The sequence below is a fragment of the Anolis sagrei genome, chromosome 6, assembly GCF_037176765.1.
Source record: "Anolis sagrei isolate rAnoSag1 chromosome 6, rAnoSag1.mat, whole genome shotgun sequence".
In the NCBI taxonomy this organism is placed as follows: Eukaryota; Metazoa; Chordata; class Lepidosauria; order Squamata; family Dactyloidae; genus Anolis; species Anolis sagrei.
The window spans coordinates 63,853,181-63,874,119 of record NC_090026.1 but is presented as its reverse complement, the minus strand read 5'-3'; the positions used below and the strand labels follow the sequence as shown (position 1 = coordinate 63,874,119).

At 40.4% G+C, this 20,939-nt stretch overlaps 1 protein-coding gene across 1 annotated transcript in view; it reads left to right on the top strand.

The window, feature by feature from the left end:
- CNTNAP2 (contactin associated protein 2) overlaps positions 1–20,939 on the top strand; it is a 1,109,924-nt gene that overhangs the window by 711,357 nt on the left and 377,628 nt on the right. Inside the window, exon 8 of the mRNA XM_060781556.2 lies at positions 9,809–10,079. Within this exon, the coding sequence (XP_060637539.2) occupies positions 9,809–10,079 (271 nt within the window). The remainder of the gene's footprint in view (positions 1–9,808; positions 10,080–20,939) is intronic.

Below are 20,939 nucleotides of genomic sequence, written 5' to 3'. Positions count from 1 at the left end.
GTTTGCTGAAAATGTGTACTAGATTGCATTAATGGCTAAAAATATGTGTTTAAAAGGTGTTCTTAAAATCTGATTTTGCCCAAAAAGTGTGCATATTTGCATCCCAGTTTATCCCTGCAGTCAAGAAAAACACATTATTTTGTTGCTATACACTAGAGTGGACTGCTCCAGAGCATGTGTACATTTTAAAATCCTGAAACAGCTGGTGAGGGCTGTAAACAAGTGAATCCACAGACACACAGGTGGCTAAATGAAAACACAATTGGAAAGCAATTCCCATGAGAACTCTGCAAGCATTCCTTTGTTCTAATGTTTATATATTATATTCTAATGTTTATATATTATAATATATATTTATATACTATTTATACATTTATGAAATTAATCCAAGCTTGAATTAACACACTGGGCACCAACATGGCAGGCAAGTGTCCCCAAAGGGAAGCAATGTTCAAGATGGGAAAAGTAAAAGCAGCAGGAATGTGAGGAGAGATAACGACAAAAAATCTGCTTATATGCACATTAGTATATCTGCATCAGCGCTTATGAAGTCCTGCACATCTTGGAGAGTCAATTAAAAAAATTAAAAGAAAACTTCTGGCAGATATCCCATGCATCCATTTTGCAGATTTTTAAAATCTGCTGCAACTGAACCTGTCAGGCGCTTGGGGACCATTTACTGGGGCTGACAGCTCTGTGTCTGGACTCTCCTTAAAATCCGACAATTTTTAAATCCACCTCTTTGTCCTGGATTATGGGGCTATCTATAAGGTCCCTCAGCTATCTTTATAAGATGGTCACTTATTTCAACTAAAGCAATTTAAGTAATACTCTGAAGGACTCAGGCTCTTGTAAATGTGATTTTTGGATTTATGATTCCTGGATTAAGTAACCAGACTGAGACCGTGACTTTCTGCACTCTGTTTCTGATATACAGCTTTCTTGACCCTGGACTGTTTTGACTTGGACACTCTGAATTTTTATTCAGCACTGAGAATGAACACAGCTTCCATGACAGCTGCTCTGCAAATATGCAGAACCACACACCTCTTCCTGCCCCTAGTCTGTCATATAAAACAAAAGAAGACAGAATAGATAGGACCAAGTTTTGCCTGTCACTTGTATATATGGTAAAAATGGGACATCCTTAATTCTCCATTGTATTCAGATTGCTATACAGTACTTACTGAACTTCCAATGAGTTTCCCAGTTAAATAGGGCATAATGTTAGTATTCTTGGCTATTTTGCATTTTTAAATCCCAGTTTATAGTCTTTTTAAAAAGCATGATATACAAGGAAAGCAAGTGTGAGCTCCCCTTTTCCGGATCCCTTTGTGTGGAGGGAAGGTCTCTCACCAGTCACTGGGCTTAGGTAAGATGGAGCTCTTCCTGGCTGCTGTTCCTTCCCTCTGAAACCACAGTAATTGTCATGGGAACAGAGACGTGTCCTCACTGGGGTAAAGGCATAATGGAGATATACCTCAATGCTATTCTCACTCTCCCTTGGAAGATATATGCGAGGTGTATTTTTTAAACAAGGTCCGTTTTGTTGTAGACACTAGTAGTTTGCGTGCATACCGCAACGAGCGCATGCGTCGTGTACTGACATGCCTCGGGAACAACTGTGCTCAGTTTCCACTCTGTAGCTAACCTGTATGGGTCTGTTCTGTGCTTTAAAAATGTTTAAGACTATCAACTCACCCGCCGCATGTGAGGTTCACTCAGTGATACGGTTTTTGTCAGCAAGGAACCTGCCTGCTGCAGAAATTCATCGACAGATTTGTGAAGTGTACGGTGACGCTGTTATGAGTGAAAGCAAAGTGCGTAAGTGGGTACGACAATTCAAAGATGGCCGTGACAACGTCCATGATGAGGACCGCTCCGGTCGCCCTTCTTTGATTACAGACGATTTGGTGGCTTCACTTGAAGCGAGGATTCATGAGAACAGGCGCTTCACAATAACAGGTCTCTCAAACAAATTTCCTGATGAATCGAGATCAGTGCTTTACAACATTGTTTCTGAACACCTAAAGTTTAGGAAACTGTCCTCCCGTTGGGTCCCGAAACTCCTATTGTGAAGCGCCTGTTCTCACTAATCCTTGCTTCAACTGAAGCCACCAAATCGTCTGTAATCAAAGAAGGGCAACCGGAGCTACAGAGCGGAAACTGAGCACAGTTGTTCCCGAGGCATGCTGGTACACGACGCACGTGCTCGTTGCGGTATGCACGCGAACTACTAGTGTCTACAACAAAACAGACCTTACTTTTAAAAATCCCCCTCTTATATACCCAAATTTTTCAGGGGATTCTATTTTTCAGGATTTTGATGGTCCTAAGAATGTCTACATAACACAACATCTTTCTGTAGCTGTGTCAATGTCCTGTTAAAATTACTGTTAAACCACTACACCATCACAATCCAAAGCAGTCCAAGGTAATCCACAACAGTTAGCCAAAATACGGGTGAGACACAAGAGTAGTCCAAAGTCCTTTCCACAATGTTCAAACCAAGTAATCTTACCAACACTGAGGCTGCAAGCCAAAACATATTCCACACACCAAAGTCAAGGTTCACAAGCAGAGATTCAGGCTGTAACAATTTTACTGATGTTGCTACCAGCAGCTAACTGATCCAGCCTCCAGCTACTTATGTCATTTTCCCAAGTGATCCCTCCTGTTGGCCCTCCTCTCAACCAACCCACTGGATGTCTTCAGTTGAATTGCATCAGCTCTTAATTGCAGTTCCTGATTTGCTTCCTTTTAAAAAAAATTTTTTTATTAATGAATAGTATTATTACATGGAAAGTGGGAGAATATTGTGAAGGAGATAGAAAAGTAGGAAATGATAGTTGAGTCCAGGAAGAAAATGAGCAAAAAAAACAAATTAAAAAAAAGATTTAAAGGAAAATTTGACATAAGCAAAAATATATCCAAAAAAGTGTGAGATCTCTCCAGTTTAAAAAATAAAGGAGAAAAGAGGAAAAACAATAAAAATAATTAAAAAAATAAAAATTGGGTTTGACTTCTATCTGTTCTTTGAAGATCCTTTATACATTTTTTCCTTTCAAATTGATCAAAATTGCTCTCCTGGTTTGTTATTTTTTTTCTAATCCTTTTGTCTTTTAAGAAATGACCTCTATTTTTTGTTGTTTGAAGTAGTTTTTCACCAAGTCCCATTTTGTATGTTTCTTTGGAGTTCCTTCATTCAACGATAACCAATAGGTTAATTTGTCCATATTCATTATTACCAATATTTTACTTTGCCATTCTTCTGTTCGTGGTATTTGTTTTTGTCTCCAGTTCTTCACATATATAATTCGAGCTGCGGTGGTTAAATAGGTAAAAATAATGTCTTTATTTTTGTCTTCTTTAATATCGAACATTCCGAGCAGGAAAAACTCTGGTTCCTTTTTTATTTGCATTTCTAAAAAAAATTGTATATCCTTATGTATCATATTCCAAAATTCTTTGGCTTTTGGGCAGGACCACCAAATATGGAAAAAAGGATCCTGTTTGTTGTTCACCATTTGTTGGATGCATTTTTATAAAATTTTGAGATTTTTTGCGGTGTAATATACCATCTATGTATCATTTTTAGTACGTTCTCTTTTAGATTGTACAAATAGGTATATTTCATTTTTTGGTTCCAGATTTTCTCCCATTGATTTAATTGAATTTGGTGACCTATATTTTGTGCCCATTTGATCATAGATTCTTTTATTTGTTCTGTTTCTGTGGCCTGTTCTAGAAGTTTTTTATAAATTTTTGTAACTATTTTGTTGTTGGTTTTCATAATATTGTCCCAAAAACCTTCTTTCTCTGAAAAATTTAGTTCTTTATCGGTTTTGTAGCAGTCTAGTAGTTGTCTGTAATTCAACCATGATTCCTAATTTGCTTCCTGAAGCCCCTGATCCTACCCTGATTCTATATCCCTATTTTCTTGGGGCTCCTTCTCTGCAGAGATGGGTTCCTCAATGTCTGACTGCTCATCTATGGTCCCTTCTACACTGCCATATAATCTAGTTCAAAGCACATAATCTGGATTTCATATGGCAGTGTAGAAGGGGCCTATGTTTGCCACTGACTCAGATAATGGGGTGAAGAAACCTTTCCCCTTCCCCTTCGTCCTCGACACAAGCCATGACAAGCTGACTGTGTTTTTTTATTATTATTTAATACTACAACAAGAGTTATACATGCAGTTTCAGCAAGAGGATGTTGGAAATGTGGGGAACCTGAGGGCTTACTCGATTTCCAATGTAAATACAGGGCATTAAAATTGCTATCTCTTTTGTTTCAAGCTGAGTTACTTCCATTGCTTTACCTCAAGGAAGAGAAGATCAATCTTTTTATAATTGAATCAGTATGGATTTTCATTTTTCTTCTTTTTGCACTCCTTGTTGTTATTGCCCTATGGAATTGGTTTAGCATAAGACAGTTACAGTAAGATACATAAATTTAGATATTGGAAAAGAAATGCTGCAATATGCCTAGTTCTAAAATTATTTTCAAAATGAATTCTGAACGAACACAGGGTTAGTGTCGAACAACCCTTGTTGCACATGTGAGAAAACTAAGACCACTTCCACACTGCTCCTATATCTCAGGATCTGATCCCAGATTATCTTTTTATACCAGATTATCTGGCAGTGGAGATTCATATAATTCAGTTTAAATCAGATAATCTGGGTTCAGATCCCATTATATAGGGCAGTGGTTCTCAACCTTTCTAATGCTGCGACCCCTGAATACAGTTCCTCATGTTGTGGTGACCCCCAACCAAAATATTATTTTTGTTGCTACTTCACAACTATAATTTTGCTACTGTTATGAATCATAATACAAATATCTGATATGCAGGATGTATTTGCATTCACTGGACCAAATTTGGCACAAATACGTGATATGCCCCAATTTTAATACTGGTGGGGTTGGCAGCGGATTGATGTTGTCATTTGGGAGTTGTAGTTGCTGGGATTTATAGTTTACCTACAATCAAAGAGCATTATGAACTCCACCAATGATGGAATTGAACCAATCTTGCCACACAAAACTCACTTGACCAACAGAAAATACTGGAAGGGTTTGGTGGGCATTGGCCTTGAGGTTTGAAGTTGTAGTTCACCTCCATCCAGAGAGCACTATGGACTCAAACAATGATGGATCTGGACCAAACCTGGCACAAATACTCAACATGCCCAATGTGAATGAACACTGGTGGGGTTTGGGGAAAATAGACCTTGGCATTTGAGTTTTAGTTGCTTGGATTTATAGTTCACCTACAATAAAAGATCATTCTGATCCCCACCAATGATAGAATTGGTCCAAACTTCCCACATGGAACCCCTATGACCAACAGAAAATACTATGTTTTTGGATGGTCTTTGGCGACCCCTCTGAAACCCCCTCATGACCCCCCCCCCGGGGTCCCGACCCCCAGGTTGAGAACCACTGATATAGGGCAATGTTGAAGGGGCCTGAGAGAAGATTCATGAGCTATTTTTTGCTTCACTCCTAAACTTTTATAGACCCAGCCCAATTGGAACCATCTCACCTGTCTCCAGAGTGCTTTTACCTACCAGCATTTATGGGCATCAGACATGTAGCCGGGGGGGGGGGGGGCTTGGGGGGCTTCAGCCCCCCCCCCCCCCCCCAAATTCTCATGGTGGTCCGTGAGAAGGCCTTACTGGTACATTATTTAAATTGTTATGTTTATTCACATCATGATCTGATCACCGTGCTCAATATATCCTATATGTATAGGGGTATTGGGGTAACAATACAAAAGGTTTGCTAGGGTAGACCCTCTTTCACTCAGACTCAGCCCCCCCCCCCCCCCCGCCCCGAATCAAACTCAGCTCCCCCCGAAACAAAATCCTGGCTACGGGCCTGATGGGCGTAGACATCCTGTGATTTAAGTAAGAAGAGGGACCTCACCAAAATGTGGGGACATTGCATCCCTGCTCAGAACCACAGACCACCTCTGTTTTACAAAGAGCTTGCATTAAAGAAATCAGAGTATGCAATAAATACTTTATTTGTCTCAAATATTGTATGCTGAAACCATGTTCGCACAGTTACTTCAGTTAAACACACCTCTACATTTTATTACGTTCCCTTTCCTCTTAAATTTATCTTATTTTTGCTCACACTGAGTCTGATTGAAAACATACTAAAATCTGTCTCCAGGGTAGGGCAATCAAAGTAGCTAAACAAAAGGTGCATTGATGCCGTAGGATTAATGCAGTTTGACACCACTTTAATTGCCCTGGCTTAATTATGTCAGGATCTGTGCAGTCTGTTTTGTTCCAAACATTATTTCACTTTTTTGGAGATAGTACTTTATTGGTTAACAGAACTACACATAGCATTTAGTGTCAAGATTGAGCTATTAAGGTCCTTCATACAAGTTCCATTAAAAAAGAGTATCTGGCTGATCATAACTATTAAAATCCCAAATATTTTGAGACCCTGATACTTTATGAAATGTCTTTCCTCATTTATACCTTACCTGAGAACTGAGGTCTTTTGAAGAGGGAACTCCTATATGTCCCATCTAGTAGGATCAATACTCTGTGTGAGAATGAGGGCTCCATCTATATTGCCATATAATGCAGTTTGAAACTACATTATATAATCAGTATAGACCAGTGCTATGCACAGCTGGACCTAGAGAGCATAGGTAGGTCTTCAGCCACAAGGTTTTTAGCTTCCCACAAAAGGAATATTCATTTAGAGCACTACCTAACTATTCCACTTCCACTACCCTTAAGAAGAATATATACCAGGGCTAGCTTTGAACAACTCGGTATTATGGTGCAAACCGGGCGCTACTGTAACATCCCAGGAAGTGAGAGATTCTGCGTATAAGGAGAACAAACAGTGGAAGACATTGAACGTTTCTTAATTTACTGTCCAGCATATACTGAATTGCAAGACAGATATTTACATCCAATATTATCCAACTGCAGGTCCCTTAACAGAAATGATATTCTGACAACCCTCTTGCAAGGGCAGGAAAGATCCAACATAATCAGAGTTATTTATTTATTTATTTACAGCTTTTATTATATTCCGCCCTTCTCACCCCACAGGAGACTCAGGGCGGATTATAATGTACACATATATGGCAAACATTCAATGCCAATTTTTGACATACAAACATATACAGACATACACAGAGGCTATTTAACTTTTTCTGGCCACCAGGGGAGCTGTCGCTTTCATCGTCCATCTGCGACGCTGATGAAGTGCTTCCGCATTCCCCGCATGCTTCCCCACTGGAATGCTTTGCTGGAGTCTTCTTTATGGCCTCATAAATCAGTTAATTTAGCCTCTCTGCACTTTAAGGTGGTACCTAATTTTCCTACTTGACAGATGCAACTGTCTTTCGGGTTGCAAAGGTCAACAACAGGCTACACACAATTGGTTGGAAACCCACTCCAACCCGGGCTGGTTTCAAACTCATGACCTTTTGGTCAGAGTGATCTTAATGCAGCTGACACTCAGCCAGCTGCGCCACAATCCCGATGCTTTTTATTCTGAAAGCTATTAAGAAAAGAGCAGATTTCCTGAAAGAAGAACCAGGAAAATAAGATTCTGACTATAAATAGAAAGTCAGCTGCTGTCCTCACCTTTTTGCCTTGTTTTTTACTTGTGTTCTATTTTGAAATGGTCATATGACTGATCAAATAAATTATTATTATTATTATTATTATTATTATTATTATTATTATTGTATAGACCAGTGGTTGTCAACATTCTTAATGTCATGACCCTTAATACAGTTCCTCATGTTATAGTGACCCCCCAATAATAACATTATTTTCATTACTACTTCATAACTGTAATTTTGTTACTGTTATGAATCGTAATGTAAATATCTGATATGCAGGATGTATTTTCATACACTGGACCAAATTTGGCACAAATACCCAATATGCCCAAATTTGAATACTGCTGGGGTTGGGGGGGGATTGATTTTGTCATTTGGGAGTTGTAGTTGCTGGGATTTATAGTTAACTTACAATCAAAGAGCATTCTGAACTCCACCAACAATGGAATTGAACCAAACTTGGCACACAGAACTCCCATGATGAACAGAAAATACTAGAAGGGTTTGGTGGACATTGACCTTGACTTTTGGAGTTGTAGTTCACTTACATCCAGAGAGCACTGTGGAATCAAACAATGATGGATCTGGACCAAACTTGGCGCAAATACTCAATATGCCCAAATGTAAACACTGGTGGACTTTGGGAGTTGTAATTGCTGGAATTTATAGTTCACCTACAATCACAGAGCATTCTGAACCCCACCAATGATAGAATTAGGCCAAACTTCCCACACAGAACCTCCATGACCAACAGAAAATACTGTGTTTTCTGATGGCTTTTGGTGACCCCTCTGACACCTCATTGCAACCTGCCCAGGGATCCCAACCCCCAGGTTGAGAAACACTGCTGTAGACTCATACAAAACAGTTCAATGCAGTCAAGCTGATTATGTGAGTCCACATTAACCATATGATGCACCGACCACTTACCCAGTCAACTTTCAATCATGAGTTTTGATTTGTATTCTATTTCTACTATATGTCAGTTCTGTATCTGTGCTTGGTGCAAGTTTTTTTATATTTTTGTGTTTTTATTATGTAATTCTTTTGTATATATTTTATATTCATATGTTTTTGACTTTGTTGTACCCTGCCTCAAGTCATAGGAGAGGTGGGTCATGAATAAAAATTATTATTATTATTATTATTATTATTATTATTATTATTGTTATTATACACGTTTTTATAATGTTTAAATTATTTGTATTGTTTTAATTTTCAATTGTTTTACCTTTTAATTTTTTTGAATTGACTTTATTTGAAGCCATCCAAAGATCTTAAAATATGAGATGGGAGAGAAAAACCTATTAAATATAAATGAGCAGTTCTTCCCCAGCTCCTCATAGATATTGACAAGCTGGAATGTGTCCAGAGGAGGGCGACTAAAATGATCAAGGGTCTGGAGAACAAGCCCTATGAGGAGCGGCTTAGGGAACTGGGCATGTTTAGCCTGAAGATGAGAAAGCTGAGAGGAGATATGATAGCCATGTATAAATATGTGAGAGGAAGCCACAGGGAGGAGGGAGCAAGCTTGTTTTCTGCTTCCTTGGAGACTAGGACGCGGAACAATGGCTTCAAACTACAAGAGAGGAGATTCCATCTGAACATTAGGAAGAACTTCCTGACTGTGAGAGCCGTTCAGCAGTGGAACTCTCTGCCCCGGAGTGTGGTGGAGACTCCTTCTTTGGAAGCTTTTAAGCAGAGGCTGGATGGCCATCTGTCAGGGGTGATTTGAATGCAATATTCCTGCTTCTTGGCAGGGGGTTGGACTGGATGGCCCATGAGGTCTCTTCCAACTCTTTGATTCTATGATTCTATGATTCTATGATTCTATGATGTTAAATAGCAGAGGTCAGTGAACATAAGACATTCTGAATATGACTGCAGATCAATGCAAGAATAGTCTTCATCTCATTATATCAAATCTAAAAGATACCATGGCCAGTGGTATCACATGTAATTTGGGCTGGATCTATGCTGCCGTATAATGTAGTTTCAAAATTCAGATTAACTGGCAGTACAGATCCAGCTTGAATCTGACTTCCGAATAGAACGTTACAGAAAATATTTTCCTTTGCATATATTTTTGTAAATATGGTAGGTATTTCTTAACTTTAAATAATTGTATTCATAGATAAAAGTTTAAATGTTATATTTTTCATTTGTTTATTAATGTGTCTTATTTTTAAACAGGGGAATTTAAGCTTCTCGTGTGTGGAGCCTCATACCGTGCCCGTCTTTTTCAATGCAACCAGTTTCCTGGAACTGCCTGGCCGTCCAAACCAGGATGTATTTTCAGTCAACTTTCAGTTTCGAACATGGAATCCAAATGGACTACTGCTTTTCAGCAACATTGCTGAAGGAAGGGGAGCTGTAGAGATTGATCTGATCGAGGGCAAAGTCAGCGTTCATATCAATGTCAATGTCACTGTGGACAAGAAGAATCAGATAGACATATCTTCAGGTGAGCAGAATAACTCCTGATATTTCTTTTCTGAAAGGCCAATTATTTTACAAGTTGGAGATAGCTCTCCATGGAGATTATCATTTTATCCTTAACTAGCGGTCCCCTGCCACGCGTTGCTGTGGCCTAGTCTGGTGATCTGGAAAATAAAGTAATGAGAAAGTGTTGATTTCTAATATATGTAATTTCTTTCTGCTTGTGGGTAAACAGTATTTCTTGCTGTTCCTTTGCCAGTATTGATGTGGAAATTGTCTGGTTTGCCTACTCTGGAACATGCAACATATCTTTATGTCCTTCTTTAGGAGTCCTTTTCAAATCTTTGATACTGGATCTGTCATATACATATATGTGTATGTGTGAATGGCTGGATGGCCCTTTGTCAGGAGGGATTTGATTATGTTTTCTTGCCCTGGTGAAGGGAGTTGGACTAGATGGCTTTAAGTCAAGACCCCGGGGGAGGTCACCAAGGGGGTGTCAGAAGGGTCACCAAAGGCCACCAGAAAACACAGTATTTTCTGTTGTTCATGAGGATTCTTTGTGGGAAGATCTGCCCAATTCTGTTGGTGGTGGGGTTCAGAATGCTCTTTGATTGTAGGGGAACTATAAATCCCAGTAACTAAAACTCCCAAATGTCAAGGTCTATTTCCCCCAGACTCCATCTGTGTTTTTATTTGGGCATATTGAGTATTCGTGCCAAGTTTGGTCCAGATCAATCATTGTTTGACTCCACAGTGCTCTCTGGATATTGGTGAACTACAACTCCAAAACTCAAGGCCAATGCCCACCAAACCCTTCTAGCGTTTTCTGTGTGTCAGAGGAGTTCTGTGCACCAAGTTTGGTTCAATTCCATTGTTGATGGAGTTCAGAATGCTCTTTGATTGTAGGTGAACTATAAATCCCAGCAACTACAACTCCCAAATGACAAAATCATAATTTTTTTGAGTGATGGTCACTCCTTGTATTGTGAGACGTTGTGTTGCCAAATTTGGTGTGATTTCGTTCATTGGTTCTTTTGTTTTTAAGGTACTCATTATGCACAGAGCATTTTTATATATATAGATTGCTTTGTGTTGGAAGAAAATGTTCCTTTGGTTGCAATGAAAAAACTCAAAAATATTTTCTTGCATATGAATTATGTGGTTAAAAAGGTCTCAATCTAGTGGTAATAGAGTAAAATTGTCTGAATAATTGTGTTTTATTTATGAGACTTGGAAGGTCTTACCTAACTTGTTAGCTTCCTAGTTCAAGTATCATAAGAAACACTGGTCCCATCTACACTGCCATCCATGTACTTACTTACTTACTTACTTACTGAGGCGATCCCTCGTTTTCCGAGGATGATTGTCTTCCAACATTCTTGTGGGTCCGTATGTGGCTGTGGAGCCCTATTCTTGCTCTGCATCTTCTTCCTCAGTGAGGGCATTGGTTTCCAGGTGGAAGGCGGTCTTGGTCGGGGTTGGCTTGACGCACCTTCCTCTTGGCACGCTTCTCCCTTTTGCCCTCCATTTGTGCCTCCTCAAATTCTGCAGCACTGCTGGTCACAGCTGACATCCAGCTGGAGCGCTCAAGGGCCAGGGCTTCCTACCCCATTCTGTACTGTGCTGGTCAAAGACCGTAATAAATCATTGATACTGATACTGCCAGGGCTTCCCAGTTCTCAGTGTCTATGCCAGTTTTTGAGGTTGGCTTTGAGCCCATATTTAAATATCTTTTCCTGTCCACCAACATTCTGTTTTCCATTCTTGAGTTCAGAGTAGAGCAACTGCTTTGGGAGACGGTGGTTGGGCATCCGGACAACATGGCTGGTCCAGCGGAGTTGGTGGCGGAGGACCATCGCTTCAATGCTGGTGGTCTTTGCTTCTTCCAGCACGCTGACGTCAGCATGCCATCCATGTAATGCAGTTTGAAATGCATTATATGGTCAGTGTAGACTCATATAGCAGATTGAAATGCATTGAACCGGATTATATGCATCTACACTGCCATATTGAACTACATTGAACTGGATTATATGCGTCTACACTATCATATAATGCAGTTTGATTTGCATGATCATGGCAAGTTAGATGGAACCAGTGTGAAGTAGAAGTGGGAAGAGACTTACTGATTCTTGAAAAATCCATGGGAAATATATGTATTTTGTATCAAGAAGGTTGAGATCAGTCACAACTAATTTACAACTGTTAATGTATTGACAGGTTAGTAAGGTCTTAATATGTACTGCTCAGTCTATGTATGCAATATTTTATAGAGTTACAGAGAAACTAAGCCTTCGCAAAAAGACTGGCAATCTACATTTCTAACATTGATTAAGTCCACATAAAGAGAAGAGGGAAAAGTCCAGTTTTCATTTTCTAAATATAATTGGAATAATTAACTGATGGCCAATCTGGTTCCAACCACATATTTTGGATTAGAGCTTTCATACTTCTGTATAATTTGTCATATGAGGGGCCACTGGGCTGCTTTATCTGCAAGAGTAATTATATTCACTTGTACCTCAAGGACCAACACCTGCTTACTAAGAATATATATGTTTATATGGAAAACATTACTACACGCACAAGTTTTCAAGTAACATAATATATGAAAGCTTCTTTGAATGTCAAAGAAGCATGCCCTTCTCTCACAGTGAAAGACATAAAAGTCCATCTGGGTTCTTCTCAAAACTAAAAAACATTTCATTTCTTTCTTCCCAAAAGACCTACTAACAGTGAAGTCTTCTCACTTATCTCTTAAAGGGGGAAAATATTATGCGCTCTTTCCTGTTTGCTAGTGAAATAGTATTTTCTAGTGTGGTTCTGGCACAACATATGGATCAAAGTAAAAGTCTGGCCTGGGGAAACATGACAACAGATCTTTTGCGGTATTTCAGACATTTCCCTATATTTGTAGCAGTTATTCACAAAGGAACTATGATTTCTTCAATTTAAAGGCATAGAGATAAACTGTCTTGGTCAGCTTGAAATCAAAATGGACACAATGCAGCCAGAAGTAAACGTTTTTGTCCCATTTCAGTCAGAATAGTAAGGACCCTTCTACACAGGCCCAAAAATGCAAAAAAAAAAAAAAACCACACACACACACAGAGAGAGAGAGAGAGAGAGAATAAAGGGGGGAGTTGCTAAATGACATTTCGGAAAAATGTGCACAGATTCACATAAACAACTGAAAAACATGTGTTAAAAAGGTGCACTTAAAACCTGATTTCAGCCAAAAAAATGTGCACATTTGCCTGGCTGTAAAGACCTGCAATCAAGGAAACCATGTGACTCCATCAATACATACTGGTGTAGACTGCTTCAGTGCATGTGCACATTTAAAAAATCCCTAAACAACTGATGCAGTCTCTAAATAAATGGAGCCATGAATACACAGCTGTTCAGCAGTGGAACTTTCTGCCCTAGAGTGTGATGGAGGCTCCTTCTTTGGAGGCTTTTAAACAAAGGCTGGATGGCCATCTGTCAGGGGTGCTTATAATGCAATTTTCCTGCTTCTTGGCAGGGGGTTGGACTGGATGGCCCATGAGGTCTGTTCCAACTCTATGATTCTAAGTGGCTAAATGGAAGCACAATTGGAAAGCAATCATAATGAGAACTCTACAACTATTCCTTTGTTCTGATGTTTATGAAATTAAACAGAGCTTGAATTTACATCAGGGAGAAGATAGATAACAAGAAATCTCCTTGTGTGCCCTTTTAGATATACAAATCAGTTCATATGTAGTTCAGTGCATCTTGGAGCATCCATTTGAAAAAAATTAAAAGTAGATTTCCATTAAGTGTCCCCTATCCATCTTGTGGATTTCTAAAATCTGCTATAAACAAATGTGTCAGGATGCCAGGGGAACATTAACCAGGACTGCCAGCTCCATGTATGGACTTGCTGTCAGATACCACAATTTTTTGCCCCACTTATTTGTCCCGCATTTTGATGCTCTCTGGAAGCACCCTAAGTAGGTAGGACTTCATCACATGAATTGTGAGGTTTGTCCTCTGCTCCCCCTTCTTTTGGTGCTTGGTTAATATTCAGGAAGGATGCCCTGGGTGATAAATTTTTGCTCACGTTCCAGTATCACCCTTTCATCTCCAAATAAATTTTGACTACATGGATAATATTTTTATGCATTTGTTTTGAAACTGATGTTAAGTCAAAATGTAAATCAGGCAAGCTTGCAGAGCAGGGGTCTCCAAACTGAAGCCCAAGGGTGGGATGTGACCTGCCCCTTTCCCTAAACTTTGGACTTTGGGTCACTCTATGTCTGAAGGCATAAAACACCAACAATTAACTTAACTATCTCATCAACCAAAAGCAGGCCCATACTTCCCACTGAAATACTGGTAAGTTTATGTTGGTTGAATTATTCTTAATTTTATATATTGTATTGTTCTTTCATGTTGTTTTGCCCTACAAATAAAAATGTGCAGTGTACATAGGAATTCATTCATGTTTTTTTCAAACTGTAGTCCAGCCCCCCAACAGTCTTAGGGACCACAAACTAGCCCTTGACTTAAAAGGTTTGAGGTCCCCTGTTGTAGAGTACTGTTGTAGTTCTTGATTTGTTCTGTTGCGGAAAAGAAAAGTGTTGTGTTAGATGTTGTTTCCATCAGAGACACGAGACTTGAAGAAGAAGGACTGAGCAGATGTCCATTTCAGGGGAAATTTGCTTGATGATTTTACTGGGATCAAAAAGAAACATTTTCTTTGACAAGGTTTTTATACCAGCAATTGATACTTGACACTGGTTTGTTAGAACTCTAATTTACTGTTGCATTTGTTTGCTTTTAGAAGAGATTGAAATCTTTGTCTTTCATTTTACCTTGCAGTTTCTGTCTTCAGTCATTTATATGCAGGGAGAGGAATTCATTGATAGGCTAGGTAACATGGTAGACATTTTTTAAAAAAATGATATAGTTGTTTTGTTAGTATAACTGTAAGCAAAGGAATCTGGTGTTGCTCCTGTTGTTTGAAATAGTATACACAGCTATTGTATGTGCTCCATTAAGTAAAAATGACTGGATGAATACGGGCTGACTATGTAGGAAGGTAAATGAGTAGGTATATGCTGACAGTTTTGAATATCACAATCACCAAGACAAGAGTGAAGAATGTGCAATTCTATGTGCAATTTTGTGTGTTTTCTATATGTGCACGTGTTTTTTCAATACATTTAATTCATTTTATAGAGTTTTGAAATGAAATGTGTCACTTTATTTGACCTACTAACTATTAAAAAATAAAATCTGGAAAACTTGCTAGAGGTGGAGCGTAATATGGTTATGGTCTTAGCTGGGGCAGGATCAGTAATTGGTTAAATGGACGAACCCAGAGGGTGCTCACCAATGCTTCCTCTTCATCCTGGAAAGAAGTGACAAGTGGAGTGCCGCAGGGTTCCTTCCTGGTCCTGGTCCTGTTCAACATCTTTATTAATGACTTAGATGAAGGGCTAGAAGGCAGGATCATCAAGTTTGCAGACGACACCAAATTGGGAGGGATAGCCAATACTCCAGAGGACAGGAGCAGGATTCAAAACTATCTTGACAGATTAGAGAGATGGGCCAAAACTAAGAAAATGAAGTTCAACAGTGAAAAATGCAAGATACTCCACTTTGGCAGGAAAAACGAAATGCAAAGATACAGAATGGGGGACAATGCCTGGCTCGAGAGCAGTACGTGTGAAAAAGATCTTGGAGTCCTCGTGGACAACAAGTTAAACATGAGCCAACAATGTGATGTGGCGGCAAAAAAAGCCAATGGGATTTTGGCCTGCATCAATAGAAGCATAGTGTATAGATCTAGGGAAGTAATGCTACCCCTCTATTCTGCTTTGGTTAGACCACACCTGGAATATTGTGTCCAATTCTGGGCACCACAATTGAAGAGAGATATTGACAAGCTAGAATGTGTCCAGAGGAGGGCAACTAAAATGATCAAAGGTCTGGAGAACAAGCCCTATGAGGAGCGGCTTATGGAGCTGGGCATGTTTAGCCTGAAGAAGGCTGAGATATGATAGCCATGTATAAATATGTGAGAGGAAGCCACAGGGAGGAGGGAGCAAGCTTGTTTTCTGCTTCCCTGGAGACTAGGACACGGAACAATGGCTTCAAACTACAAGAGAGGAGATTCCATCTGAACATGAGGAAGAACTTCCTGACTGTGAGAGCTGTTCAGCAGTGGAACTCTCTGCCCCGGAGTGTGGTGGAGGCTCCTTCTTTGGAAGCTTTTAAACAGAGGCTGGATAGCCATCTGTCGGGCGTGATTTGAATGCAATATTCCTGCTTCTTGGCAGGGGTTGGATTGGATGGCCCATGAGGTCTCTTCCAACTCTTTGATTCTATAATTCTATGATTCTAGGTGTCTGCTTCTCCAGAATGGAAAAGACTTAGAAAATTACTATCTAAAATTGCAGGGAGACTAAAAAAGCCTCTTACTTGTTCCTTTGCTGAAATACATTTTAAGCAATGGTTCATCACTAGGTTGTTGAAGGTGTTTTGCGTGTGCACGGGCGATACACCTCCCCCCGCCAGCCCAAGAAAAACCACTCACACAAGGTATTGGGATAAACAATGGCCACAATTCATTTATTGATAACAGGAACAAGGGTTGGCAGCCATGCATGGGTCCTGGATCAAGATCAGGCAGCCCTCTGCTGTCCGATACCGCGAGCCACACCGGGGTGCCGCCGGCACAATACCGGGCCCAATGCACTCGGCACCCCTGAGACACCAGGCGTTCCCCCTTCACCGCTGAGGGGAGGATCCAGGGCCCATGCCCATGCCAACCAGAGTTGTGACGAAACGCATAAACCAGCAAGAACAGGTAACTGTGACAACTGACAAAACAAACTAACAACGAACAGTTCCTGGAAACACATGCAGGGTGGGTGGGTGGATCAGCTGTTGCAGGCCCAGAGACTGAAGGTGGGCCCAAGGGCAGCCTTAAGTAGGCTGCCCACGAGGGAGGAGAGGCCAGCTGTGGGCTCTCCTGCCAGGAGGCTTGGCCGGCCGCTGATAGGGCCACCTTTCTGAACCGCGGGAACTTTCCCGCTTGGCGAGGGGGCTTCTGGGAAGACGAAGCCCCCTCAGGCCAAATGGCGGAGGGGAACACCCCTCACCGCAACCTCCATGGCCTGGTAAGTCAGGCCATGCCATTTCGGGCTATATGGCCATGTTCTACAGGCATTCTCTCCTGATGTTTCGCCTGCATCTATGGCAAGCATCCTCACTACCTCTGAGGATGCTTGCCATAGATGCAGGCGAAACGTCAGGAGAGAATGCCTCTAGAACACGGCCATATAGCCCGAAAAAACCTACAACAACCCAGTGATTCCGGCCATGAAAGCCTTCGACAATACAATGGTTAATCAGTTACATGGCAGCAAATAATTTTGAGTTTCTGAAAACAGAATCTATCGATATGAAATATAACTATTGTGAAACTTTGGAAGGATTTCCCTCTGCTAGCTTGTTGTAACCCTTGCCATTAATGTATGTGCTTTGACAATTTGGCATTTTCTGTTGACATTAATCGAGTTAAAAGTAATGTTTTACTGTGATTCTTCCGTGAAAGAGCATCACCTTTCTGCTGCATTGTGTCTGCTCTCTATACAATTCATAGAACTATGTACCAAAATAAGCCTCAGGGAGAAAAGGAAGCTTTTGTATTATTCTTCTGGTCTTCAAACAAAACCACAAATCTTTCTTCTTCTTTTAATAGACCTCTTTGCACATTTTGCCATTTTATTTACCAATGCTGCTGAAACAGCAGCATGCACTCATTGAGGTGAAACAGAGAGCTGGAGTGCCTCTCAGTTTCAAAAATAGATTCACACAATTGATAATGTCTTGAGGATGTTTACTTATTAACTTTGTGTATTTGATAAAGCAGCTAAATAGGCTTACTTTGGAAACAATAAATGAAAAGCATATTCTTTTAATATAAGAGTTGTCTATAAACATGAACAGCGGAATATATGTACAAATATAGTGCCAAAAAAAATGTACATGCACAAGACAAGAGGAAATCAGGCATTGTTGCGGTGCCAAGTTTTGAACTATAATGTTTGAAGTCTTTTAAACATTAAGAAAAGTGTGTTATTGCCTTAGAATGCCAAAATACTTAATTAAATTCTCACCTTGATGTGTAATGACTTACAGTTCCAAGCTTGTTTTTACATTAACCTCTTAACACTACTTTAACCTCTACTTTCATACCTAAAATAGTCAATGTCTGCATTAAACAGACTGCCAGTTTGAGCATTTAATCTAATCTACATTAAGAACCAATTCTCATCCCTCTTAACTACACTGACTAAAAAAGAATTTAATATTATTTTTTCTAGCTCCAATTTGAACAGACTATATTTGATAAATTGAAGACAGCCTTGTTATGAAGTTAGTTGTGAACGTATTGTGCTGACAGAACAGTGCACATTTCCTGCCAGCATAAATGCATTTTTAAACCAAATGCAGGGAATGCAATCTTCAAAGCTGACTCCAAATCATTCCTGGCTAGCTGCTCTTTTTGAAAGCTGGAGGAGAATGAGAAGGTGAATGGGTGTTCTGAAAAGTAAAAAGGTAAAGGTAGTCCCCTGACATTAAGTCCAGTCATGTCTGACTCTGGGGTGTGGTGCTCATCTCCATTTCTAAGCCGAAGAGCCAGCCTTGTCCGTAGACACCTCCAAGGTCATGTGGCCGGCATGACTGCATGGAGCGCCGTTACCTTCCCGCCGGAGCGGTACCTATTGATCTACTCACATTTGCATGTTTTCGAACTGCTAGGTTGGCAGAAGCTAGGGCTGACAGCGGAAGCTCACGCCGCTCCCCAGAATAGAACCTGTGACCTTTCGATCAACAAGCTCAGCAGCTCAGTGCTTTAACCCACTGTGCCACCGGGGGCTCCGTTCTGAAAAGTAGGGGTGTGCAATTCGGCACAAAACCATGCCGTTTTTCAATCTCATTTTTGGCTAACCCCTCATTCTGTTTACCGGGAAATTGCCAAAATGGGGGGAGGGGATGCATCTTTCCTTCAGGAATAATTCGGCCCATTGGCTACAATGGGGAAAATTTAGAGGCTCATTTCTCACTCATTTTTGGGTCTATCTACATGAAACCTACCTCCGTTGTAGACCACATTTATGACTGCAGGCCTGCCAAGTTTCATAACAATTCACCAATCCTCTGATTTGGAATTATTTTAAATTTTGCTATAAAATCTTTAAAAATAAGACAAACCACAAGAGAGGGTTCTGGGAAATGTAGTCACTGGATCTGTCCATTCTCAGCCAATCAGAGCATGGACACAACCAGGCCTTTTATTGGCTGAGAAATAGAGTCAGAGAGTCAGAGAAAAACTTCAATTCCCATCAAGCCCTGAGAGGATCTCAGAGACTTTTCAATTCCCATCATGCCCGTCCCATGCAAATGCTAGTGGGAGAATGAGTTCCCAACAAGGCCCTCTCTGGAACTGAGACTCGTGCGCCAACTGCGACTGTACCTCGTGAAGGCTGATATGGCCAGGGTGGTCCATGCCTTGGTCACCTCCAGATTGGACTACTGTAATGCGCTCTACGTGGGGCTGCTCTTGAAAATGGCCCGGAAATTCCAACTGGTGCAACAGGCGGTGGCCAGGTTGTTAACTGGTGCTCCGTACAGAGAGAGGTCAACCCTCCTGTACAAGGAGCTCCATTGGCTGCCGTTCATTTTCTGGTCCCAATTCAAGGTGCAGGTATTCACCTACAAAGCCCTAAATGGTTTGGGACCCGCCTACCTGCATGACCGCATCTCCGTTTACAAACCCGCACATTCCCTCCGATCATCTGGAGAGGCCCTGCTCACGATCCCACCTGCATCGCAGGCACGCTTGGTGGGGACGAGGGACAGGGCCTTCTCTGTGGCAGCCCCTCGACTCTGGAACTCTCTCCCCAAGGATATCAGACAAGCCCCAACACTGGCTGTCTTTAGGAAGAGCCTGAAGATGTGGCTGTTCCAGTGTGCCTTTCCAAAATAGGAAACTCCTGGCCTCAAGTCCCAAATGCACCTTGTTAGAGACTCAGGATTATCTGCACATTGCACCTACCTCTTACACCCTTCATATTTTACCTGTCAAGCTCAGCACTTTTAATTTTGTCCATTACATTTGGCCCGGCCTTTGGTTTTAATTGTGTCACGATGTTATTGTTTATTGTCTTGCTTGATGTTTTATTATTTGCTTATGAGTTTATTGTGTATTGTATGCTGTGTTGTCAGCGGCCTTAGCCTTTGTAAGCCGCATCGAGTCCTTCGGGAGATTTTGCGGGGTATAAATAAAGATAATAATAATAATAATAATAATAATAATAATAATGGCTAACAGCAAACCAAGGGTCTCCGAAGAAACACAGCAACTGGTAAAAGATTACTTTAGACTATGTAAAATAGAGATTGTTACATGAGGGGGGAAATTGAATAAACTACAATTAAAGAAGCAACAGTGAGGGAGTTAATTAACTGTATCTATTTTTTAACACAGAAAAAGAGTTACAAATGACCAATGAAGACAAGAGGGAAGTCACAATTTTTATTTTTATTTTATATATATATTAGGCCTGGGTAACAACGGAAAAATTTGTTTCTAAAATCGATTCATTTTTTGGGGTTTTTTGCGTTTCGATATTTAAAAGAATTCCGAATTTTTTTAAAAAAAAGTTCGATATTTACGAAATTTCGTAAATGGTAAAAAATTACAAAACAATAACGAAACAATAACGAATCAATTCGTTAATGGCGGACGCGACCGCACAATACGCTAAAAAACCTCCAAATGGGACAGGGGGAACTTCTGAAGCTTCCCTCTCCCTCTGTTGTTGACTGTTGGTGTGAT